The 24,384-nt window shown below is 46.8% G+C and overlaps 8 protein-coding genes across 12 annotated transcripts; 4 read left to right on the top strand and 4 right to left on the bottom strand.

The window, feature by feature from the left end:
• Positions 1-6,068: 6,068 nt before the first annotated feature.
• On the bottom strand, positions 6,069-8,035 carry LOC9642119 (splicing regulatory glutamine/lysine-rich protein 1). Its single transcript, XM_024676004.1, has 3 exons — positions 7,415-8,035; positions 7,203-7,290; positions 6,069-7,125 (listed from the first exon to the last, which is right to left on the bottom strand). The coding sequence occupies exons 1-3, from the start codon at positions 7,499-7,501 to the stop codon at positions 6,209-6,211; spliced, it is 1,092 nt and encodes a 363-aa protein (XP_024531772.1). The 5' UTR covers positions 7,502-8,035; the 3' UTR covers positions 6,069-6,208.
• Positions 8,036-8,145: 110 nt separating this feature from the next.
• LOC9642745 (thymidine kinase) lies at positions 8,146-9,993 on the bottom strand. 2 transcript variants are annotated; one of them, XM_002971119.2, is made up of 4 exons: positions 9,599-9,992; positions 8,771-8,912; positions 8,592-8,713; positions 8,146-8,533 (listed from the first exon to the last, which is right to left on the bottom strand). In XM_002971119.2, the coding sequence occupies exons 1-4, from the start codon at positions 9,931-9,933 to the stop codon at positions 8,245-8,247; spliced, it is 888 nt and encodes a 295-aa protein (XP_002971165.2). In that variant the 5' UTR covers positions 9,934-9,992; the 3' UTR covers positions 8,146-8,244. The 2 variants fall into 2 exon arrangements, with proteins under 2 accessions (XP_002971165.2, XP_024531774.1); XM_024676006.1 differs by having other exon boundaries at positions 8,592-8,912; positions 9,599-9,993.
• A 35-nt stretch (positions 9,994-10,028) lies between these two features.
• LOC9642118 (14 kDa zinc-binding protein) lies at positions 10,029-11,264 on the top strand. Of its 2 annotated transcripts, none has more exons than XM_024676007.1 (7): positions 10,029-10,149; positions 10,203-10,256; positions 10,326-10,400; positions 10,450-10,507; positions 10,574-10,663; positions 10,750-10,867; positions 10,917-11,264. In XM_024676007.1, exons 1-7 carry the CDS (start codon positions 10,088-10,090, stop codon positions 10,982-10,984), a joined length of 525 nt encoding a protein of 174 aa, XP_024531775.1. In that variant the 5' UTR covers positions 10,029-10,087; the 3' UTR covers positions 10,985-11,264. The 2 variants fall into 2 exon arrangements, with proteins under 2 accessions (XP_024531775.1, XP_002971357.2); XM_002971311.2 differs by having other exon boundaries at positions 10,317-10,400.
• A 764-nt stretch (positions 11,265-12,028) lies between these two features.
• On the bottom strand, positions 12,029-13,039 carry LOC9642744 (small heat shock protein, chloroplastic). The gene is made up of 2 exons (XM_002971118.2): positions 12,727-13,039; positions 12,029-12,653 (listed from the first exon to the last, which is right to left on the bottom strand). Exons 1-2 carry the CDS (start codon positions 13,016-13,018, stop codon positions 12,196-12,198), a joined length of 750 nt encoding a protein of 249 aa, XP_002971164.2. The 5' UTR covers positions 13,019-13,039; the 3' UTR covers positions 12,029-12,195.
• A 189-nt stretch (positions 13,040-13,228) lies between these two features.
• On the top strand, positions 13,229-15,385 carry LOC9642117. Its single transcript, XM_024675903.1, has 9 exons — positions 13,229-13,993; positions 14,092-14,164; positions 14,225-14,295; positions 14,395-14,480; positions 14,533-14,616; positions 14,677-14,758; positions 14,825-15,006; positions 15,070-15,128; positions 15,183-15,385. Exons 1-9 carry the CDS (start codon positions 13,258-13,260, stop codon positions 15,277-15,279), a joined length of 1,470 nt encoding a protein of 489 aa, XP_024531671.1. The 5' UTR covers positions 13,229-13,257; the 3' UTR covers positions 15,280-15,385.
• Positions 15,322-17,151, bottom strand: LOC9642742 (pentatricopeptide repeat-containing protein At4g02750). The gene has a single exon (XM_024675927.1). The coding sequence runs from the start codon at positions 17,149-17,151 to the stop codon at positions 15,322-15,324; it is 1,830 nt and encodes a 609-aa protein (XP_024531695.1).
• Positions 17,152-17,183: 32 nt separating this feature from the next.
• Positions 17,184-19,408, top strand: LOC9642741 (rhomboid-like protein 15). Of its 2 annotated transcripts, none has more exons than XM_024675904.1 (14): positions 17,184-17,291; positions 17,344-17,509; positions 17,573-17,876; positions 17,924-17,956; positions 18,005-18,096; positions 18,153-18,226; positions 18,273-18,352; positions 18,415-18,493; positions 18,548-18,732; positions 18,781-18,835; positions 18,906-18,965; positions 19,033-19,107; positions 19,172-19,215; positions 19,270-19,408. In XM_024675904.1, the coding sequence occupies exons 1-13, from the start codon at positions 17,268-17,270 to the stop codon at positions 19,181-19,183; spliced, it is 1,239 nt and encodes a 412-aa protein (XP_024531672.1). In that variant the 5' UTR covers positions 17,184-17,267; the 3' UTR covers positions 19,184-19,215; positions 19,270-19,408. The 2 variants fall into 2 exon arrangements, with proteins under 2 accessions (XP_024531672.1, XP_002971354.1); XM_002971308.2 differs by having other exon boundaries at positions 18,412-18,493.
• Positions 19,409-19,537: 129 nt separating this feature from the next.
• On the top strand, positions 19,538-24,033 carry LOC9642116 (respiratory burst oxidase homolog protein F). Of its 2 annotated transcripts, none has more exons than XM_024675902.1 (15): positions 19,538-20,730; positions 21,016-21,175; positions 21,269-21,317; positions 21,390-21,503; positions 21,563-21,979; positions 22,075-22,461; positions 22,529-22,624; positions 22,682-22,797; positions 22,846-22,948; positions 23,022-23,095; positions 23,148-23,307; positions 23,367-23,504; positions 23,551-23,679; positions 23,741-23,819; positions 23,880-24,033. In XM_024675902.1, the coding sequence occupies exons 1-15, from the start codon at positions 20,145-20,147 to the stop codon at positions 23,987-23,989; spliced, it is 2,718 nt and encodes a 905-aa protein (XP_024531670.1). In that variant the 5' UTR covers positions 19,538-20,144; the 3' UTR covers positions 23,990-24,033. The 2 variants fall into 2 exon arrangements, with proteins under 2 accessions (XP_024531670.1, XP_024531669.1); XM_024675901.1 differs by having other exon boundaries at positions 23,349-23,504.
• Positions 24,034-24,384: the final 351 nt, after the last annotated feature.

The following is a 24,384-nucleotide window of genomic DNA, read 5'->3' as shown; positions in this document are numbered from 1 at the left end:
TTTATCTTTTTTAGTGTTGTGTGCCTTTTGACACTAGGGATGCTTATGATTGAGGATTCACGACCTTGATATGGGTAGATTTATCAGTTCTACACTAACTGGACGAGTGGCTGCCACAATGTGATGTAAGGATATAAAATGGTGTTTACAGTTTATGTGTGCCTGATTGGGACCTAGTTTAAGTTTGGGAGTTAGTAGTTGTGGCCAACTTCTAAGTTCTCACTCCATTTTTTAAAGAACTTATAATAACAACTTGTGAGGGCTAAGTGTATGGTTATGATGCCATATATTAATATTAATGTAGTGGGATTTTGGTAGCCGTGAAATTAGTTTCAATCTAGACCACTTGCTCTTGTATATAAACTAGAGTTTTTAGGTTAATTGATATACACATTTTTGTATTCCCTTTTCATATTCCATGCACTCACATTGTTAAAAGTGAGGGGCACTTTTAATTGTCCTTGAGGAATGCTTGAATTTAGGATTTTGGTTTAAATTTAGTTTTTTCCATTCCCTTTCTTTTGTTTTTCCATTTCAGGATTTTGGTTTAAATCTAACTTTTTTTTGCATTGTCTAGATCTTCCATGCTTTTTGTTGTTTCTCTTCTTTTGCTCTTTCTTCATCCGTCTTCATGGCAAATCAACAATTTCCTCCTTTGACTTTGGAGCACCAGTTGGTACAATTGCTTGATGCTATATGTTTGCAATTGAACAACCAAACTCAGTTGATGGCAGCATTCACGGCATGTGGTACAACTCCTCATGCTCTTGGTGCTAATCCTCGCGTTCGGCCGGAGTTCTTTTGTGGGAATCCTGGGGATGATATGTATCATTGGTTTGATCACTTCACAGTGATTGCCACATATCATTCTTGGGATGATGCTCGACGTTTGCGTGAGTTTCCCACGTGTCTCCAAGGGACAGCGTTGCAATGGTACAATGGTCTGAGCACAACCACTTGTGAGGATTAGAGTGTTCTTCCAGACGTCTTCAAACGCGCCTTCGAACATGCTGACGACTGTGATAATGCCTTCCAACAATTGCATTGTCTTCGCCAAGGGCCATCTGAGTCGATGATGCAATTTGGCATTCGTTTCCGAAATCTTTTGCTTTGTGCAGAGCTAAATATGTCGGAGCGGATCAAGTTAGGAATGTTGTGGCCAGCACTTCGTCAAGATTTTGTCGGATTTGTGCATGCACTTGCTCCTGCCACCTTTGATGATGCTCTTCGCTTGGCACAATGTTATGAGACATCGCCTCTTCCACTTCTTGTTGCACGTCCTTCTGCTCCACTTCCTTTGGGTGATGGTCCTATTCCAATGGAGGTTGATGCTGCTGCTGCTTGAGTCCAAGGACAAGTTTGAGGACGTGGTCGTGGCCATGATGTTTGTTGTTAGGCATGTGATGAAGTTGGTCATACTTATCGGCATTGTCAGTGGTTTCCAGATTGGCGACTTCCATTTCTTGGGTGGAGACCTTGGCGTTAGCAACATCTTGTTGGTGTTGTTGCAGTGGATGGTTTGGACACTAAGATACATCTGAGAAACGAGGAGTCACGCGAGTAATGGAGGGACCTTGCGCGAATAAGTCAGTGACCCTTTCATCTTTCTTTTGAGAGTATCATCAAGGTGTTCACTCGGCACCTGTTCATCCAGTGTTTACTTTCCAAACTCGTTTTTATAACAAGAGATCTCCTATTATTCTCTCTGTGTTGGTTGATACAAGTTCGAGTTTATCTTCTATTGCTCGACCTGTTGCTACACGTTGCCATCTACACTTGTGTCGTGCGCCGGAACCAATTTTCATTCTTTATGGCAATGGCCGTACACATGCATGTGCACGGGATGAGGTGGACTTAGTTGTGCATGTGGGTGATCTGGAGCTTGAGTTGCAGTCATTGCGGGTGGTGTCGAGTTAAGCTTTTGACCTCATCCTGGTATAGATTGGTTGCAGTGCAATCATGCCAAATGTGAGTTTGAGGCTTCTCCCCCTTATCTTATACTTCCTTATGTTTCATCCATTCCTCTCACTTCCATACCTCTTCGTCCCTCTACTTTTACCTCTGCTTCCATTACTTTTGTTCCCCCATTATTTCCTTATGTGTTTTCATCTTGTTCTGCTCTTCCCTTTTCCGATCCCTCAGACGATCTTTGTGTTACAGTGGTGGACCAGCTCATGAAGGAGTATTCTAATCTCTTTGAATTTGACTTATCATCTGAGGCCAAAATTGCCATACGTCATCCAATTCCAACTGGGGATGCTCGTCCAATCAAGGTTCCCGTTCGTCGTCGGTCACCCAAGGAGATCTGGATTTTACGTGCAAATGTCAAGGAGATGTTGGAGAAGGGTGTTATTCGAAAGTTGCGGAGTCCTTGGGCATGTGAACCTCATCTTGTGACGAAGCCTAATGAGAGTATTCATTTCTGCATCGACTATTGTCTGTTAAACGAAGTGACGATCCCAGATGTGTACCCTCTTCCTCACACTGCTGATCTCTTGGATCGTCTGGGGCGAAGTCGTTGGTTCACCAAGCTAGATTTTGCTTCTGAATACTAGCAAGTACCGATGGCCAAAGAAGATATTCCTAAGACTATTTTTCGTACACCATTTGGTTTTTATGAGTTCTTGGTGATGCCGTTTGGTTTGAACAATGCTCTAATAACTTTCCAGCGAATGATGGATGAAGTTCTTTATGATATGTCGAAGGTGACTACTAACTTCATTAATGATGTCTTGATCCACTCGGAGGGGACGTGGGAGGAGCACGTTCATGATGTTTGTAAAGTGTTGGATCGGCTATGCGATGTTGGTTTAAAACTGAAGCGGTCGAAATGCATGTTTAGGTCCAAGGATACAATTTATCTTGGGTACTGTATTTCTCATGAGGGTTTGCAAGTTGATCCTGACAAACTTGTAGCTGTTCTAAAGTTCCTTACTCCGAAGTGTGCAAATGATGTGCAATGCTTCTTGGGCAAGGTGCAATATCTCGATCGTTTTGTGGATCATCTTTCTAATCGCACTGCACCGTTGCGAGCATTACTGAAGTCATCAACATCATCTTTCATTTGGTCTCCGGATTGTGAGTGGGCGTTCGGGGATCTCAAAGAGCTGTTGACGACTCCTCCGGTTTTGGCATATCCTGACTACACTCGACCTTTTATTTTGTGTGTGGATGCTTGTGACATTAGTTTTGGAGGTGTGTTAATGCAAGAAAGCTCGAGTGTGCTTGGTCAGTGTCATCCCATTGTGTATATAATCTGTACATTATAACTAGCGGAAATGAACTACTCCACGACAGAGAAGGAGTGTTTAGCAGCAGTTTGGGGGGTTTCGAGAAACTTCATGCATATCTACATAGTTCTTGAACGTTACTTGAAGGTGATCATGCTACTGTTACTTCATTATTGAAGCGGAAGAACCTGGTTGGTCGTACTTCTTGATGAGCTTTGAAGCTTCAGATATATGATTTTGATATTGTTCATCGCCTAGGGAGTTTTATGGTTGATGCTGATGCCCTTTCTCGAGCTCCTCTTCCTTCTCCATTCTCTTCTCATGTTTTTGATGAGCTTGTTGTTCCAGCTTCTGTGGATTTTCTAGATGAGGATTTTGTGCCGTCGGCAGTTGCTGTATTTGATGTTCAGTGTCCACAAAGTGCAAAATAATATTTACCTTCTTTTGATGAGGTTTACGAGGCTCAAAATATTGAGGCGTAGATTCGAAAGCTTCGAGATGGGTTTGAGAATCCTACATCACTTGTTGATGACTTGCCTTTCTAGCATTTACATTCTCAATATCACCTTGAAGACAGCCTTCTTTATTTTGTGGGGACGGATCCTGATGATCATTTACAGTTGGTGGTGCCTTCTATCTTTATTTCACGGTTTCTCCATGCCTACCATGATTCTCCTATTTTAGGTGGGCATATGGGACATTGTCGTGTAACTGAGAAGCTGCGCAGGTCTTTCTATTGGCCGGAGATGCAATATGATATTATCCAGTATGTGCGTAACTGCGTTTGGTGCCAAGTTCGTAATACTCCCCCTCAAGCTGCGGAAGGACAATTGGAGTCAATTACAGTTTCCCATCCGCTTGAGTTGGTGATGTTTGATCTTATGGGACCTTTTCTATAGTCAACTACTGGTAATGAGTATGTTATTATTGTTTCTAATTGCTTGAATCGTTGGGTGGAAGTTGGTGCTCTTGCTAGCACCTCTAGAACTACTGTTGGATACTTCCTCCTTAATCGAGTGGTGTTCTAGCATTCTTGTCCAGAGTAGATTCTTTCGAATAATGGTCCTGCATTTATGGTTGAGGCATTTCATGTTTTGACGTCTCGGTTGGAGATACACCACACTTTCACGAGTGCTTATCATTCACAATCAAACGGTCTGGTGGAATGGCTCGTTCAGAGATTCAAGGGGATAATTGCAAAGCATGTGAACTTTCAACATTCGGATTGGGATGGTCATTTGCCGTCTCTTCGGTATACATATGTCACAGGGGTGCAAAGTTCTATTGGTGCTTCACCATATAAACTCCTATATAGTCATGATCTAATATTACCAACGGACTTGGGTTTACCTTCGCAATTGCCATGAGTTGCGGATGCTAGGTCATGGGATTAGTATTTGATGAACATTCTTCCACTTGTCCGAGTGGAGTCTGCCGAACACTTAGGCTACGTACAAGTGGGACAACACTAGCAATACAACTCACATCATTATCCACCTGCAGAGTACAAAGTGGATGATTTGGTGTTAGTCCATTTTCCCCATCTTACGGTACATGGTTTATCTAAGGGGCTCCTTACACAGTGGAAAGGACCATATCAGGTGTTACGGCAAGTTGGACCACAAGTTTATAAGGTTTGGCATGATGTCCAGCAGACTAATCCTCTAGAGATTGTGCATGTGTAGTGGTTGAAACACTTCATACAAAGGGATCAGGAGCAGTTAATACCACCTACAAATTTACTAATGCCTCCTCCTGACGTTCCTTCAAATCCCGGCCCGTCTATAAGAGAACCTTGATGGTTTTCCATTATTTCAAGAGGAGGGGATGATGTGAGGGCCAAGTGTACAGCTACGATGCCGTATACTAAGATTAGCGTAGTGGGATTTTGGTAGCTGTCAGATTAGTTTCAATCTAGACCATTTACTCTTATATATAAGCTAGGGTTTTTGGGCTAATTGATATGCACATTTCTGTATTCCCTTTCCATATTCCATGCACTCACAAAGTGAAGCCTGAAGCAAAAACGATGATTTTGCAACTTTTCTTTAAAATCTAATGATAAATTCTATAACAATAATATACATTTTAAAAATAAGTCTACCAAAATGAAGAATTTATAAAATATGTGAAATAGGAATAATAGTATCATCAAATATCATCATTTTTAACTTACATGAACTTAATAATTTATTAATAACTTACCTTTTGAAGTTGGTAGCAAAAAGAATAGTCCTCAAATTTGATATTTTGAATTCACATTAATTTGTGATTTTTATTTTTCATATAAATGAAATACATTGGTTTGTTAGAATATATTTTATTCATTAAGCTATAAATATATAAAAACCATTAAAATAAATATATTTGTTTTTATTTTAAAAAGTCTAATATAATAACTTCAAATTCTGTAGTTTAACTACATTAATAATAACTATTGTTATAACATTTCAAGATTTTTGTTACTTCAAATGTCATACGTAGTTATGAATTATGAATGAAGGTGGATTAATTTTTCTCATTATTTATATAATTAAATATATTATTTTCTAACTATAAATTAGAAAAGGTGAAAATATTTTTAACTTAAATTATTCTTTTCTATTATATTATGATCTATTATATTTCCTTTATATCATAATATGTTCAGTAAATAACTTAGTTACTGTAATTGTTCTAATTATTTTAAAATTAAAACGAAAAAAGAGAGAAATATTCAAACTAACTGTAATTATAATTTTTAATTGAGCTATTTTTAAAAAGTGTAAGAAAAAGAAAAAAACGTTTGAAACAGCTAAAGAAGAAATATTTTTTTCCACGGGTCTGCTGACACATCTATTCACAGTCCGCAGGTTTAAGCCCCTAAATCTCATTGAAAAAATGTTACCAATACCACATTTCAAACTAGGAGCCCAAAAAAAAAAAAGAAAGAAAAAAGTAAAAAACGTGGAGAAACTTAAGTACCAGGCGTCCTCCTCTCAGTATGGAACCACGTACGGCAACGCATACACGCCCACGGCTGGAAGAAATCGCGCCTCGGCCCAAACCTGGTCTTCCTCCTCCCTCTCCTTTTCCTCCCCTGGTTTCTTCCCCTCGTCCCTTCTCCTCTTATGATACAGCCACTCGAGGTGCGCGTCGTCCTCCTCAAGCCTCTCCTCCTTGATCTCCGCAAGCTTGATCTCTGGAAATCTATGCCGCTTCTCCTTCTCCTTCTCCTTCTCCACACTTGGTGGCGATTTCTTCTTTGTATCCTGCTTTTGCTCTTGATCCTCCCGTCTTACTCGACCGTCTTCCTTCTTTTGATCCTCCCTCCTCGCTCGATCGTCTTCCTTCATTTGATCCTCCCTCTTCGCTCGATCGTTCTCTCTCTCTTGATCCTCCCTCTTGCCTCGATCGTCTTCTATCTTTTGATCTTGGTGGTGTTGGTGTTGCTGTCCCTGCTGCTGTGCTACTACTTGCCCGGTGTCGAGCGGCTTTACCATAACTAAAGGAACCTTGCCATTTATCTCGGTGTCTGTAACTACGTACTTGGAAGTGCTCGCCACTGCTGCCGCCACCCCGGCCTTGGAGTTGGAGTTGGACTTGGAATTGGAGCTTCCATCCAGGACTTGAGTAGAACTAGAGCTCCTCGCTTCCAAAACCTTGCCTGTCTCGGTCGCTTTCGCTTCCTGGAGAACGGCCTTCCCAGTCTCGGGAGCTTTTGCTTCTTGCCACCCAGTCCCAGTCCCCGTGACCCTGTCCGATAGCTTCGCATCTTGCAAACCTTTTCCAGCCTTTGTCGAGCCAGTGGCACTCTTGCTATCAGCAGCAGCTTGCAACCTCCCATTCTCTCCCCCAGAAACATCGTTGCTACTGGCGTGCGTCTTTTGGTTCTTGCTAGATCGCTTATCCTTGTCTGTAAACACAGGCAAGTGGATCCCAAGGTCCCAACAGGCTAAGCCATGCACACGCACACAAAGGAAAGTTACTTACGTGAATTATTCTCATTCTTGTCGTCCCTCTTTCGTTTCTTCTTCTTCTCTTTGTCTCTGTGCTTGTGCTTCTCCTTGGAAGTAGCAACCTTGAGAATCGAAGAGAAAAGAAACAAGAAAAAAAAAAACGGCAGCATTAGTACACACTTCGAGCAAAAGAAAAAGAGTTCTCTTTTATCTAGCAAGGGAAAAAAAAAACGAAGAGGCACCAACCTGAGCAGCAGGAACTATGTCCGCAATGAGCTCGGTGGTGGCTTTCTTTTCGTATCCCGGTGGCGGGTATGGATGACACCGAGACATCGAGGAACCCTAAGTGAGCGTTTAGTAGAGGAGTGGCGACACCAGCACCCAGAGGAGGTGGGCTCTATCAGCTGCCACCACTGCACCATTACATACAGCCCCCACTGCCCTCCACTGCGATAATTCTCAGCTCCTATGCAGCGATTCTCCAAAAGGGATGAAAAGGGAAGAAAAGGGAGAGGGGACGACGAGGCTCAAAATCTCCCACGCCGCCACATTTCACCGCAATCCGGCGATCCCTGCCCAGGACCGCAATTCCCTACACCTGCTGCCAAATCCCGCGCCCTCATCCATCGGGGCTCCCGGGAATGCTACCACAAAAACCAAAAACCCTGGAAATTTTCTCCTCTCTCGCTCGATGCGCGATGCCGATGCGATGGCGATGCGCGGCGCGGTGCGGCGCGGCGCTGGGGCGACGATGCGAGGCTCGTGGGCGCAATCAGTCCGCCAGCTCCCGCGATTCCAAGGATTTGCTGCTAGGCCGTGCTAGAGGAGAGCTTAGCCGCTAGGCGCAAGCGTCTGGGAATGGGAGCAAAAAAGGGCACGCTGGCAGCCCTGGCCTCCTTTTTATTCTGCCCTAAAGCTATCATTAAGCTAATCCCCAGCTTACTCTAATCAACATCCTTAAGGCAAGACCTAACAGAGATAGAATATACCTTAGAATATTCAAGGAAATTGACAGAATATCCTAAATCTAAGAGGCATATACCAGCGAGATTAAGTTAAGCTAAGTTAATGGGAAGTTAGCCAATCGCGAGCTTTCTCTCTGGCGAGGACGAACAAGGGTCGCGTTGCGGCGAGTGGGATTCCAGAACCACACTTCGCGCGGCTTCCATGGCGAACTGTCCGTTCACGTAGTGCTTCCTACACACGGGCATGTAGATGTCCGCCCCGCCGATCACCTCCTTGCGTCGATCGTCCGTCTTTCGAAACGTGAATGCCGCGGCCCGGCCGCAAATCTCACACCTCGACGAGAGCTTGGTCACGGAGTCGGCCAGGGGGACGAGATCCAGCGCCGAGCCGAAGCGCTGCCTGCGACGGATCGAGGAACAGAGATAAAAAAAAAGAGAGTTTTTTTGGTTCTTGGTACCTCAAGAAATCGCCGTCCAGCCCAGCAACGATGAGAGTTTTGCCGTCCCAGTCGGCCGCCGACTGGCAGAAGCTCAAGAGATCGTCGAAGAACTGCGCCTCGTCAATGCCGATGATCTCGGCCTGGTTGGAATCCAAGTGAAAGATTTTTTGATTTTTCGTTTTGGAAGTTTTGAGTACCTGTGCGTAGAGCTCGGGCTTGTTTGACTTAAAGTCGGAGAGCGATGCAACGGCGGCACAGTGCATCTTTTTGCCGCTGTGCGAGACGATGCAGCCGAGGCCATATCTTGTGTCCTTGTCCGATTTCACCAAGGCGACTCTCCTGGAATAAACAAGAAAAGCAACGAAACAAATGTGAGAACGATGTTCCACCAGTTGTAGATGCGCTAGAAAACAGAAGCAAAAATCTCGACTTCTTCTTTTGTGGAGCTGTTCGAGCCCCGTCACGACAAGGATGGCGAAGGAAGCGTTATAGACTGATTGCCTCAAATGGACAAAAAAGATTTAGCCATAAGATCGTGCTTAGGACGGTGGACACGAGCTAATGCTCGATCTACACGATTCCTTTTACGAAGACGAACGAGCAAAAGAACAAACATAAACGAGAAAGAGATCGTTCCAATGCTCAAACAAAGAAAACAAAGAAACTTCTAAGCAGGGATTACACGATTCCTTTCACGAACAAGAACGAGCTAACGACCCACATAAACGAGAAAGAAAATGCAAAGAGATCGCTCCAATGCTTCAGAGAAAGAACGCAAAGAAACTTCTAACCAGGGATTTCTACGATTCCTTTCACGAACACGAACGAGCGCAAGAACAAACAAACCGAAAATGAAAATGCAACCAGGGAGTTCTAATGATCTACACTCCTCACAAACACGAACGAGCGAAAGAACAAATATAAACAAGAAAGAAATGCAAACAGATCGTTCCAATGCTCCAAACAAAGAAAGCAAAGAAACTAGAGAAACTTCTAACCAGGGAATTCTTTGGAAGAACACATACCTCCCAGCATCGGCCTCCGCTTGAATCCTCTGGAGCAGCACCGTGGTCTTCCCAGCAAACATCGGCCCTAGAATCAAATGTATGCCGCCGTCGGGAGATTCTCGCCCATTCTCCGCAAAATCGGCGCTGGCGCTGCTCCGGCGGGAGCAGAACGATCGCCGCGCGGGCAACACTGGCGATCCCACCATTCTAGAATCGCGGCATTGCAGCGCCTGGGATGAGGAGGAGCAAGAAGCCGGGGCGAGGCTGTGCCGCCGCGATGCCGCCGCCGCTGCCGCTGAGAAGATCCTGGACCTAGACGACGCGATTGCCAGCGACGAAGACCCTAACAGCATTGCTCGTCTCTCACAGCCTCTTGGAATCAATCAAACGCCTCCATATACGATATATTATAAAACCCCCAAAACCCCCTCGAATAGATAGATAAGAGATCTTTCCAAAATTTTCCCGCATAGGCTAGGTTACCCTAAAAATTCGTTCTTGGCTACCATGTCTAGTGTAATCCTCGCTGGGAGTATTCTATGGAGAACCCAGCAAGGTCCTCTCTCCAGGTAAAAATCTCTAAGATCGATTCTTACATCCAAATTTTGGGGTTTTTGCTTAGATTTGGGAGAGCTGCTCGATGTTCTTGGTGCCAATTATCGCGGCACAAGAAAAGGTCCAAATTTTCGTTTTTTTCGTGTTTTTGTGGAGGGTCATTTGGCTTTCGTGTGTGAAGAACTTTCAGTGTTGCTAGAGCGCAGAGGAGCGAAGAATCCGCCGCGAAAGAGGCCGCAAAGACAAATGTAGGAGGCCCAACCATGTATGTAGAGATTGATTCCTCAAGAAAGGTTCATCGATGTTTCTCCCAGATTTGATAAAATCCTCAGCAAGGAGATTCCATCCACCATTGTCTACGAGGACGACAAGGTAAGTATCTCCTTCTAATCAATATGATCGCTGCTTACACTCTTTAGATCAATTCACGCGAACAAGGCACTGGCATTTAGAGACATCAATCCTCAAGCCCCAGTTCATGTGGTACTGATTCCAAAGATCCGGGACGGTCTCACGCAGCTCTCCAAGGTTCTCAAATCTATTATATACTACTTGCATTGATTGTTTGATCTAAAGTTCAGTTCTATTCTTGTTTTTCTTTTCAATCCTTCTAGGCTGAAGAGAAACACAAGGACGTTCTTGGACACTTGCTTTATGTGGCTAAACTCATTGGTGAAAAAGAAGGGCTGGGAGATGGTTACAGAGTCGTCATCAACGATGGCCCCCTCGGATGTAAGTTTGATCGATTACTTCGTTGGTTGATCACCCTGTAATTCTGCAGGTCAGTCTGTTTACCACCTTCATCTGCACATCTTGGGAGGAAGACAACTTAAGTGGCCACCAGGTTGATATTTGTATGAAGTTCATGCGGCATGAATTACACCTCCCCTTTGTAGTCAGTCCGGCCTCTTTAGTTAAGGACCAGACTACTCCCACTTTCACAGCTTTTTAGCTTTTCGACGAGGACAAACTCCATGCTTGTGACACAGAGATCCTCGCCCTCAATTAGTAGTGCAAGGCCTTAGTCGAGCAACTTCTTACTACCAAGAATAAGCTCAAGGTCGCCATCCACTCCAAAGTTCTTAGTTCAATCCTCTTTTCTCCTAGACAACTTGTTCTTCTCAAGGAATTCACTCCCTCCTTATTGGACCTTCTTAAAGAACAAGGTGGTCTAAAGTACCGTTCTTCTCCATGGAAAGAGATGAAGAACACATGATCTCACCCTCGTCAAGAGGCTATTGTATATCCAAACACACAGAATACTCAGCTGACGGTTCTGGGGATTGACGTTCTCCGTTCTCTGCAAAGCAATACGACAAGCAGTAGAGGATGTATTTCAGACAACAAGATGCTAAAGGGCCGGCTCAAAGTAGCCTGGGAACACAGTTACTCCTTCCACCCTTTGCATGCGATGAGCAGCTTTGTCGAAGATGACTGCAATGAAGTGCTTGCTGTGGTCCCTGAATCTGCCCACCATTGACATGTACGCCTGCTCTAGACCCTGCACACAAATACTATCCAATCAACTGTAAAAGACTGTGCTAAAACACATGCCAAGGCAGCAATTTCGCGTTCCCAAGAGCAGCAGGGATCGATGTACAAGTCAAACACGGCTGATATGATATATTACCATATCAGTGTCCTCAAGATTCCCCTGCAGTTCTGAGATCAGTGATCCACAACCAAGTCCTTACAGTCAAAAACAGAGGGGGTATTTTGTCGCTCTCGCATCGTTTTATCACCGAACCACAAGGCGATGATACAGGGTGATGATACAACGACATAAACAAAAACCACCCACAACTAAAACCCTTTCGTTCTTGTGAAAAATATGAACCAGACTTTAACCAAACTCCAGTATTTTACTTTCTGATATGAACAGTTCAAATTCTATCGAAAACCAAACCACAATGATAATTCAAAGCCTGACTTTACTTACTGAGAAAAAGAAGCACTGTGGAGAAGTTGACAGATCTCGTTGGCGAGCAAATTTAGGGTTTATTGTATTTGCGTAAACCCTAAACCCATGCTAAAGCATGCCCTGAATAAAACCCTAAACCCTAGGACACCTGAATCTCGACGGGTTTCTTGGCCTCAATCTTCTTCTTGGGCACCGTCACGTAGAGCACGCCGTCTTTCAGCTCCGCCGTGATCTTGTCCACCTCCACATTGTCCGGGATCATCACCCTCGACTCGTAAGACCCCACGCTTCGCGCCGCCCATTTGTCGCCCCCTTCCTTCCTCTCCTTGCTCGTCTCGCCCTTGATGAGCAAGAAGCCATCGTCCACGATCGATACCTTCACCTCGTCCCTGGCGAGCCCGGGCATGTCCACGCGCATCCTAAAGGCCTCCTCGTCCTCCATCACGTCCCACGGCAATCGCCCGGAGCTCCGGCGCTGGATCGTGGGCAGCATCGATGGCGCCGGCGTCGGCATCGCTCCAGTCTCCAGCACTTGATTCATCGCGTCGAGCATCTGGCCGAAGCTCCTGGACGCCGGCATGAATGGATCCCACAAATCTGTGAAGAGAGAGAGACATTCGCGATTTCTAAGAATCACTCCGGGAGAGAGATTTCGATCGGAGATTCTTACCCAGCGGCGAGAGGGGCGAGGATTGTCTTCTCGATGCCATCGACGGCCTTTGCTGCTGCTGTTGCTGCTGGGGAGGGGAAGAGGATCCATTCGTTCTCTGGAGCTGCTGGGGCGAGGATTGCTGCTGCTGGATCTTGATGCTGTTTTGATCCGGCGCTGCCGACGCTCTAACGCGCAATCGCCTATCGCGAGCGCAGGGCCTGGCGCTGGAGCTGCGATTGCCTGGCCGAGAACAAACCCTAGTAATCGCTGGAGGAGCGCATAGAGCTAGAGGATTAAACACCAAAGCCATTGTTCTTGGATACTCACCCAGTAGCTCTCTCCGGCATTTAAATGGGAAGAAAAGAAGGCTCTAGAGATCTCTAGTTACTCAGACACGTGGCAGAATCTGGGACGTGCATAATGCCAGGTCAGAATTCCTGCCACGTCGATGACCACGTCAGGATTGCTTTGTTCTGGGCTCGATTCCCGTTAAACCCCACAAAGCAAAATATTTCTTCTTTTAGGGTTTTTTCCCCGAAGCTCCGAGCTATGGCGGGTATGCTTCCCAGCCCGCTGAAGTTCGCGCCCTCGGAGGAGGCCAGCGTCGCCGCATTCGATCCCGCCGATCTGGAGGATCCATCCGTGAGCCTGGGCAGCTTCTCCAGGGATTTGGGGGCGGCGGGCAATCACCAGCAGCAGCATCACCAGCATCATCCGGCAGCGATGGAGGAGGGGCTCGGCGGCGACGAGATCGACAAGACGGAGAGCGTAGGCAGCAAGAAGAAGCGGGCGGAGATGTGGCAGGACTCGGAGATGGACGCCCTGGTAAGCGCTTACAAGCAAGTCCACATGAAGCTCCTCCTGGCCGGGAAGAATGGCAAGCACGTCTTCAAATCCGCCAACGAGAAGTGGACCGAGGTGAGGAATTTGCTGCTGCCGATGGGCGTGGATCGGCAGCCCAAGGAGATCGAGCGAAAGTGGTCGAATCTCTTGACGGCCTACAAGCAAATCGTGGAGTGGAACAAGAAGATCGGGCATCCCAGCTACTGGGAGCTGGACGATGTTCTTAAGAAGGAGAAGACCAAGGCCAAGGAGCTCCCGGCGACGTTTAGAGTCCAGTTGTTTGAGAGCATGGCGGAGTTTCTCGGGGATAGGAATGGAAGGAGGGCGCGGTGCTTGGATCCAAATGGAGCTCCCGGGAATGGCAACTCCACCATGGCTGGGAACTCCACGGTTGCTGGGAACTCTAGCAGCAGTTCCTTGTCTCGGTTTGAGATGGCTCTAAGTACGTTGCGAGTTCTTCCATTTCTTTCTTTTTTTTCGCTTTTCTTTCGTTTTTTTCGTTCGTTTTCATTCGGTTCATTCTGCTTATAAGATTTGCAGGTCATGTCGATGTTCCAATCTGCTTGGACAAGCTCGGGAGCCAGCTGATACGAAACTTGGATGGCTCTTTGCGGTGAGAGTTTCAGTCTCTTTTTGATCGCTCTTAGCAGCTGGGTTTTGTTGGTTTTGCCAGGAGACCGGGTGTCATTCTCGTTGCCACCGGAAGCTTCAATCCTCCGACGATCATGCATCTTCGAATGTTTGGTATGTCTTTCCAGGCATTCGTAGTTTACATTCACTTTTTTTGTTTCATTTTCTAGAGAGCTCGCCAGGAACTTACATTCGGTTTTTCGTTTTCTATAGAGCTCGCCAGGAACCGTTTGATGTCGGAGGGATATAGTGTACTCGGCGGTTATATGTCTCCTGTTCACGACGGATATGCAAAGCCTGTAGGTTCTTCTCCAAACATCGATGTTACTTAACTCGCTTTTCGTCTTCCAGGGGCTGGCTCTAGCTGAGCATAGAATACAAATGTGTCAAATCTCTACAGCAGACTCGCCATTCATCATGGTTGATAGCTGGGAGGTAAAAAAATGGTTTTTTTTTTCTTTGGTCTTCTCATCTTGACGCTTAAGTTTCCTTTAGGCGAGGCAACCAACACGTCAACGAACTGTCGATGTTCTAGCTAGAGTAGATCACTGTATCAATGGGGGAATGATCACTGAAGGTCAGCGACTGATAGATTCTTTTTGCGTTTCAAGGAACTGAAGTAAACGTCTGTCACGCTACGCAGGAACCGTAAGGATAATGCTGCTTTGCGGAGTTGATCTCCTCGCAACTTTGGAAGACGCAAGCATTTGGATCCCGGATCACGTAGAGCGAATCTGTCGAGACTACGGGATCGTCTGTCTCAGCAGGGACGGACAAAGCATCGACAAAGTCGTCTTCCAAAACGAGACTTTGCACAGACACCGAGTAAGCTCCCAGCAGTCTTCTCATTCTCTTGTCATGGTTTTGTGTTCTCCGGAGATTTTGCAGAGAAACATCCTGGCTATGGAAGACATGGCACAGATCGGCGTAAGCTCCACAATCGTCAGGTGAAGAAAAATCACTCTTTTGTCTCTAAAATCTCTCGTTTTCTTTCTTCGCAGGCAAAGCTTCGAGAGGGCACTGTCGGTGAAGTATCTAGTTCACGATGGCGTGATCGAATACGTGAAATCCCACAGGCTTTACAACTACAGGGAGTGATAGAAAAGGTATCACTCCTTTGTGTCAAAGAAGAAGCATTGATTATGAGAGATGGTGATGATCTTTCTCCTTGTATATATTAAACATGGCCTTGAGGGGTGCGGCATTGCTGGGATCTAGATCGCCCATCTCTCCACTGGATCTCTCGCCGCGATCCAGATCGCGCTGGGTCCTAGACGCCGTGAGCAGCGATCCCCAAGCGGTGTCTCCGGGGAGGAATGGCATGCTCTCGACGAGCTCCTCGGCATCGGCCAATCGCCCAGCGCGCGCGAGCGCATCCACGACGCAGCAGTAGTGCTCGCGAATTGGGGCGAGCCCGTGATCGCCGATCATGGAGACGAAGAACTCGATCGCGTCCTCCAATCGCCCCACCCGGCTCGCGGCGCTCAGCACGCTCGAGAATGCCGCCTCGTCCGCCCTGAGCCCCTCCAGGCTGATGATCCACACGAGATGGATCGCCTCTCGCGCGAAGCCATTGCTCGCGAACGCGGCAGCCATCGCCGTCCACGAGATGCGATCCCGGACTGGCTGGGCGTCGAATATCCGCTTCGCCTCGAGGATGTTCCCGTTGTCGGCATATGCCGCGGCCATCGCGGTCCAAGATACCACGTCCGGCTCGGGCAGGGAGTCAAAGAGGATCTTTGCCTGCCGGATATTCCCTTGCTGGGAATATGCAGTGATCATGGTCGTGCACGCCGCGGGGCTTGGGAAGGGAATCCGGGCGAAGATACGCTTTGCTGACTCTAGATCCCCCATTATGGCATTTGCGGTAAGAAGGGCATTTGCTGAGACGGTGTCGAATTGGGGCATGGAATCGAACACGCGACGCGCCTGCGCTAGCAAATTGTTCTGGGAATATGCCCGGACCATGGCGGTGTAGGAGAGGGAGTTCTTCTCTGGGATGCGGTGGAATATCCACTCCACGCCCTCTACGTTGCCGGCCTGGGCGTGCGCGGAGAGGAGCGTGTTCCAGGCTAGGGTTGTGTGCATTGGCATTCGATCGAAGAAATCCTGCGCGTCGTCCGGCCGCGCGCGGTGCGTGTGCGCCGAGATCATCGAGTTCCACGACACGGCATTGCGCTCGGGCATCGCATCGAAGAGCGCGCGGAGGCGATCGAGGTTCCCGGCTAGGGTATTTGCGGCGAGCATCGCGGTCCAGGAGACGACGTCGCGCTGCGGCATCCGATCGAAGAGGCTGTCCGCGGCATCCAGCTCGCCGGATCGAGCGTAGGCCGTGACGAGCGAGTTCCAGGTGATTACGCTGCGCCGCGGCATCGCATCGAACATGGATCTTGATATTTCAAGATCCCCGAGCTGGGAATAGGCCGCGATCATCGAATTCCAGGTACAGATGCTCTTCTTCTCCATCCGATCGAAGAGCTGCCGGGCCTGATCCAGCTCCCTGGCGTGGACGTAGGCCGCGATGATCGTGTTGTAGGCGACGGTGTCGGGCGAGGAGATGCGATCGAAGAGCCGCCGCGCCTCGGCGATCTGCCCGGCTTGGGCGTAGGCGCGGAGCATCGTCGTCCAGGTAACCACATCTGGCTCGTCCATCTTGTCGAAAACTTCCCTCGCTCTCTCTAATCTTCCATTCTCTGCGTAGGCCGCGATGATCAAGTTCCAGGAGAAGGAATCTCTCTGGTACTTGTTCACGAATACCTCCCAGGCCTGATCGAGCGCGCCGCATTTGCCATACAGGTAGATCAGCCGGTTGAGGAGGAAGGGCTTCTGGCGGATGCGAGCATTGGGGAGGATCTGGTCGTGGAGCCGCTTGGTCTGCGAGAGATTGGGCTTGATCGCCGCGCATCGCAGCTCCTCGAGGAGCTGGTCGTGGCGGAGGGAAGCCCTCGTGACGGACTGCAAGATCTTCATCCCCGCGTATCGTCACCGTTGATCGCGAGAGGCTTTCCGTTACGGAACTTTGCCTCGCCTTTCCGTGGCGGAATCCTCTGGAAACCCTGGCGAGAGGGGAGTTCCAGTCCAGGCCCATGCCGCCTAACGTGGTTTCGGAGGTAAAGAGAAAAGAGAGGGCTCCGGCGCTCCTAACTTCCTCTATTCTTGCAGGCTAGCTTGAGCACTCGCGCTTCGCAATGGTGGGCGAGCATTCCGGCGATCACTGGAGGAACTCTCATCCTCTGCGTTGCCATCTACATCGTGGATCTTCTCATTGGCTACGACAATTTCCAGCAAGTGTGCTTCTCCACAGACAGTGTGATCGGTAATTTTCAAGGTAAGTTTCAAGCAAGGAATTTTTTTTTCTGGCAAATGAAGAAGTGTGTTTCTTCCTTTTCAGTGTACAGGGCTATCACCGCTGTCTTGTTCCATGCATCGCTTCTACACGTTCTTTTCAACATGCTTGCTTTGGTTCCCATTGGAAGCTCGTTGGAGCGTATTATGGGGTCCGTGAGATATCTTCACGTCATCTTGCTTCTGGCCGTGAGCAACGCGGTGATTCACATCCTCATTGCCTACATTGTCGCGTACAACCCGATTTATGTGCACAAGAGTGTGTTGATGGAGTGTCAGATTGGTTTCTCCGGCATTCTCTTTGCCATGATCGTCATAGAAGGCAGCCTCTACACCGGCCAAAATCGAAGGTATTGTTGGATTTTCTTCGCTTCAGTCGGCTAACTTCTTGCTGTAGCATCTTTGGTTTGTTCAACGTGCCTGCAAAATGGTAAGGACATTTTCTGCTCTTGTAGCCTCTCTAAAGTTTGATTTACAGGTATCCATGGGTTTTATTGATCATTTTCCAGATGATCATGCCAAGAGTTTCGTTGCTCGGGCATCTTAGCGGGATTTTGTCTGGATTTGCATGTCCGTAAGAAGGTTTTTGGCTTTGATGCGTTTTCTGATTCACGTGGTTTTTGTAGATTCTTATGGATTGTTCAACGTCTTAATGCTGTCCCAGGCGACATACACCAAGATCGAAAGCTCTTCTTTACTTGTAAAAAGCACGATTTTTAAGGCTTTAACTTCTTTGATTGAAACAGGCATCGTGCATGAGAAGGCCGGGATTTATTGTTGGGGGTGGCTCTGCCAATGCAACTCTTCCTACGTTTTCTACTTCGAGGTATGTTGTTTGGCCTTGGCTTTCTGTCATCTAAAATATTGCCTTTCGCCTTTCGGCAGCAGTAACACCCTCAACTTTGGTGACACGTGGAGCCGCTTGCGGTCTTCGTTGACGCCACAAAGAGACGTTCCTATCGATGAGGTATTTTACGCACAAAGCTTCATGCGGTGCGCCTGACTTTGTTCCTTTTGGCAGAGGTTCCCCGGCACTGGTAGAACACTGGGAGGTGTTTCAAGGCTGCAGCAACAAACCACGCCGCCAGCAACCGCAAATGCGACGGATCTAGAAGCCAGATTACTGGAAGACGACGACCTCGAATTAGTGGAAGCTCCTCCCGTTTCTACGGGTGGCCATGGAAGGCCATCACCGCCAGGAATAAGGTATGGATTAAGTTTACATCCTCCTCAGCTAGAATCTGTGTTTCACAGGCCTTCCACTCCAGCCAGAGGCGGTAGCAATGCGCCTCCACAGTCAGCCGTCCAGGTTTTCCTTGTTTGAGACTTCCATGTCAGTCGTGCGCTTACCCGAAAAAAAATATTATCTTTTCTCTCAGGGGCAACAAGTAGACAAAGCTGCCAGCCTCCGGAGCTTGGTGGCAATGGGATTTGAACAGGTTTGGTCCTTTCTTCCGCTATCTCGTTTGAGCTGCTAACATCCTCCTTTAACTTTCTACTGGACAGAGCCGAGCAAGCGAAGCTTTGAGTGCTTCAAACGGGGACATCACTACTGCCGTGGAGATTCTCAGCTCCTCGCAGGTCCAAGTTTCTCAAAATTGTGTTTCTTGGTTCTAAAGTTCTTACACGTTGTTATCACTTCCAGGCACATCACTAGCAACCGGGAGGACACTGAGAGACTTGATCGAGGTAAGAGTGAGTTTTCTAGCACTCTGATCGGCCAATTTTCTCCCCCATTGCCAGGTCCTTGGCTTTGAAAAGAAGAAAAAAAAGGAATCAAAGTTCTCCACTCAAACGCGGTGGCATATACGTCCTTCTCTATCATGATTCATGCAAGACGTGCATTGAATTTTGCTTTACTTAATTGGTGGCTAATTCTTTTTTCGGGCACTAGATTGGGCCGGTCAGCGGAACTCGAGGCTTTTAAACTGACCGACGAGTGGGCCACGTGTCGCGTCGGTATTGGCTGGGTTTGGTTCCTCATTAACTGTAGTGGTTTAGGTTTAAGCGGCCCTTTTGGCGAATATTCGGTCCTGCGAATAGGAAGTCGTCACACTTCGTGCGAGCAGCTGGAAACCAGCGATGGCGAAGCTAGGGCAAAAATAAAAATACAAAGCGGCAGTGTCTTGACTATAAGAAAAGAGAGAGAGAGAGAGAGAGAGAGAGAGAGCGAAAGAATAGAGAAAGAATGGAAGTGGAAGTAGAAGAAGGAGAAGCTTCGTTAGCTATGGTGGACTTGTGGGAAGAAGAATAGAAAATTTCCTTCGCTGTGGGCTTACTGTTGGCAGGCAAGAGAGGGATCATGGGATCCATCCCAATCAATCAATCGTCGCGACCGATGCTTTTCTCACCAGCTGGAGGAATTTGAAGACAAGAGAAAAAGGGCAAATCTATGGCGTGAACAGCGATCTTAGTCGATCCTGGGAGCCTACATTGTTCCAGGGAGCTGACAATTTCGCGGCAGAGCAGGCTAGAGCGATGATTTGATCCAGGATTTCGCTAAATTCCGTCACTCAAGGACAGATCCTGGATCCCAATTGGCGATCGTGCCTCAAATCGCGGCTTTGATCGAGCTATCCAGAGAAGGGGGAAGATTTCGCTCGTGTTCTTGCGAGGCAATGGAAGTATGTCCTAAATCGCCAGGGGACGAGGACAATGTGGACGAATCCAGGATGCTGGAATTGACAATCGATGTGCGCGACGACAATGTAAGGGTGAGGAGCGTGAGCGCGCTGGACGATCGCTGCGACGATCCACAGCCCAGCGGCAGGATCACGCTGGCGAGCTTGCTGCGCCACACGACCCAGTCGGGGCGATTCATCTCCAAGCAAATCTCCCAGGAGCTGGAGCTGATTCGCAACTGGGCGGCGAGCACCCCGCGATCGAGGTCGCGGTCGCGGCCCAGCTCGCCGGATCGCGACCGCCTGGTGAAGATCCTGGCGCTGAGCAGGAGCAATAGCGCGGTGTCGTCGCGATCGTCGGCATCGCAGCAGCAGCCGCGAATCCGCAAGCAGCAGAGTGGGGATCTGTTCCTGGCGCGATCGAGATCCGGGGCCGAGACTGCGTTGCAGGGGCTCCGATACATCAGCCGCGCGATCGAGAGCGCGGACCAAAAGGCGGTGTGGGAGGCGGTGGAGATGAGGTTTCAACAGCTCGCCAAGCCGGATGGGATGCTCGATCGTGGCGATTTTGGCCTGTGCATTGGTGAGCAATTCCAATTCCTCTCTCTCTCTCTCTCACACACACACACACACACACTCACAAATTTCCATGATGGATCAAAGTTCTTGCATGATTGGATTGCCTCTACAGGTTCTACATGTTTCTCGTGGTCCATAGCAAGAATTTCTTGACACGTTTCCAGACTTTTGACATTGTTCTTCCCCATTTTGCGTTCTTCTCCTCCCAAGCTCACATAAAACTTTTCTTTTTCTTTTATCTGATTTCTCGGCTGAAATCTCTCAAGCTTGCAATGGTTTTTTCTTCCAGGGATGCCAGACTCGAGGGAATTCACTGGCGAGCTTTTCGACGCGCTTGCACGGAGGAAGCACCAAAACCTCCAGTGCATTAACAAAGAGGAGCTCTACGAGTTTTGGTTGCAGCTATCTGACCAAAGCTTCGACTCCAGGATCCAAATCTTTTTCGATATGTAAGCGCATCACTCCCACTCGTCTCACGTTTTAAATAATCTCATTGCCCGCCACCTTCTTATCGTTTTCTATCTTGTTCTCCTATAATTTAGGTGTGACAAGGACGCAGATGGACGTATCACCGAGGAAGAAGTGAAAGAGGTGCGTGGAATTTAGCTGATAGGTTCCACTTCTATCTTAAATACACTACTCTGTCTTTGGTTTTCGTCCCAGATTATTATTCTCAGCGCTTCGGCCAACAAGCTATCAAAGCTCAACGAGCAAGCCGAGGAATATGCGGCCCTCATCATGGAAGAGCTGGATCCTAGCGGAATCGGCTACATTGAAGTAAGTTTCAAGTTTATAAAACCTTCACCACCTTTTCAATCTCTTCTTTGATTTGCTAGCTCTGGCAGCTCGAGAGTTTGATGCTGGGACAATTCGCATCACTAGCACAAGATGGTTATCTCAATTACAGCCAAACTTGGAGCCAGACTCTGGCATTTGAACAATCCGGGAAGATCATACTCTGTGCCAGGAAGATCAAATACTTCGTCATCGAGAACTGGCAGCGTGTCTGGGTGGTGGGCTTGTGGATCTTTGCAATGTGTGGGCTTTTTCTCTGGAAGTTCTTCGCATACAAGCAAACCTCGGCTTTCAAGCTTCTCGGCTACTGCCTTTGCTCGGCCAAAGGAGCCGCCGAGACACTCAAGCTCAACATGGCTTTGGTTCTCCTCCCGGTTTGCAGGAACACCATCACTTGGCTTCGCTCCACGATCGTGGGAAGTGTTGTTCCATTCGATGACAGTCTAAACTTCCACAAGGCAAGCGTTTAGAACTAAAGTTTCTGAGAACCAAATAGTGAAGTAGAAAGTTCGTGCTGTGGGTTCTAAGTTCCTGGTGACTGATACGTTTGCAGATAATTGCAGGAGCCATCGTTGCGGGGGTTGGAATCCACGCGACGGTTCATCTCGCGTGTGATTTTCCCAGGATCATTCGGGCGAGCGAGGAAGAGTTTATGATCTATCTCGGGCGAGGGTTCCACTACAAGCAGCCAACTTACGTGGGGATCTTGGTTTCTATAGAGGGTGTTACAGGGATTAGCATGGTGATTATGATGAGCATCGCGTTCGTGCTGGCAACGAGATGGTTTCGTAGGAATCTCGTGAGGCTCCCTTGGCCCTTGCACAGGTTGACGGGGTTTAACGCATTTTGGTACTCCCACCACCTTTTCATGGTGGTTTACGTGCTTTTGCTGCTTCACTCCATCTTCTTATTTTTCACAAACGACTGGGTGGCGAAATCAGTAAGCTGGTTACAGTTTGTTTTCCTAGCATGTTGTCCTAACAAAAGTATGAGTTTTGATCTGGTAGACATGGATGTATCTCTCTGTGCCAGTGCTTCTTTACTCAGTGGAGAGGATCCTCTCAGCATTTCGAGCTAGACATTTCACAGTACAAGTTGTCAAGGTGAGAAGTTTCATTGGATTGTGGAAGTTGCTGTTAAACTCTTTTGTGTATATGAAGGCTGCTATTCATCCTGGAAATGTTCTTGCCTTGAAGATGACAAAGCCACCTACGTTCAAGTATAAGAGTGGCATGTATCTATTTATCAAATGTATATCCATCTCTCCTTTTGAATGGTAAGTTAAAGAAAACATTATTTTGGAAGCTATTTACATTGTTTTCAGGCATCCATTTTCTATTACCTCCGCTCCTAGTGACAGGCATTTAAGTGTGCATATACGAACTGTGGGGGACTGGACGGAGGAGCTTAGAAGAATCTTCTCCAAGGTAAGTAGAAAACACTTAGGATAGTATTGTTATTTTGCTTAGGTTTGTTCAAAAGATCTCTTTTGTTTTTCAGGCACTTGGAGGTCTTGCAGAGAAAGAAAATGTTCTGGAGAGTGAGAGCAGCGACATTAGCATCATAAGACACAGGTACACTATTCAAAGGTTACTTATAACTTTTAAATTGCAAGCTTTCTCTCAGATTCCCAAAGCTTCAAATCGATGGACCTTATGGAGCTCCAGCCCAGGATTATCAGAAATATGATGTTTTACTGCTCGTTGGAATTGGAATTGGAGCAACGCCTTTCATCAGCGTTCTCAAAGACATGCTAAACCAAATAAAACTGGCAGATCAACAACAGGTATTATATCTTCATACCTATTATTATTATTGTTTTGCCAGTTCTTGTCGATGAAGCAGATTCGAAGCCCCAGGAAACGAAATGAAAGAAAGCTGCAATGTCCCACGAATGCATATTTCTACTGGGTCACTCGAGAGCAAGGCTCGTTCGAGTGGTTTAGAGGAGTGTTAAACGAAGTTGCCGAGATTGACAACAAGGTGATGCCTGATCATGACAATATCACACTAAAATATATTCTTGCAGGCAGTGATCGAGATGCATAACTATCTCACCAGCGTTTATGAAGAAGGGGATGCTCGCTCAGCTCTCATCACAATGATGCAAGCTTTTCATCATGCCAAGAATGGTGTTGACATTGTCTCAGGAACAAGAGTAAGATCTTTGATCTGATTTCATTTTGATTGCTTATAATAAATCTCTTACCAATACTCAGGTTAGAACTCACTTTGCTCGACCCAAATGGTATAAAGTATTTTCCAGGCTTGCCAACATTCATACAAATTCAAGAATAGGTGAGTGAGATTTTCTATTTTTCTTTTTTATTTTCTTTCTTATTGCATTTGCTTATGAAGGTGTCTTCTATTGTGGACCTATGGTTTTAGCTAGGGAGCTTGATGCATTATCAAGTGAATTTAACCAAATATCCAACTCAAAATTTGAGTTTCACAAAGAAAATTTTTAACAAAATCTTTCATGTTTCAATCAAATTACTAGAAGTTGAGATGCTATTTAAATTATTAAATTTTATAAAGATATATAAATAGAAAATTTTATGTAAAGAAATTGAGAATAGAAAATATAGATATGATGCTAACAATAATAATGTAGTAGGATTTTGATAATCATCTGGAATACAAAAATATGCATATTAATTAATCCAAAAACTTGGTTTATATATAGGAGCAAGTGGTATAGATTGAAACCAATCTTCCATATTCTATGCACTCATATTGGTGGAAGTGAGGGGCAACTTTAATTATCTTTGATGAGTGCTTGGAATTGAGATTTTGGTTTAGATATAACTTTTGTATTGTTTAAGTCTCACTTTCTTTGTAACTTTTTCAATTTATTCTTTTT

The sequence above is a fragment of the Selaginella moellendorffii genome, unplaced genomic scaffold, assembly GCF_000143415.4.
Source record: "Selaginella moellendorffii unplaced genomic scaffold, v1.0 SELMOscaffold_16, whole genome shotgun sequence".
Classification (NCBI taxonomy): Eukaryota; Viridiplantae; Streptophyta; class Lycopodiopsida; order Selaginellales; family Selaginellaceae; genus Selaginella; species Selaginella moellendorffii.
This window is presented reverse-complemented; position numbering and strand designations above follow the sequence as displayed.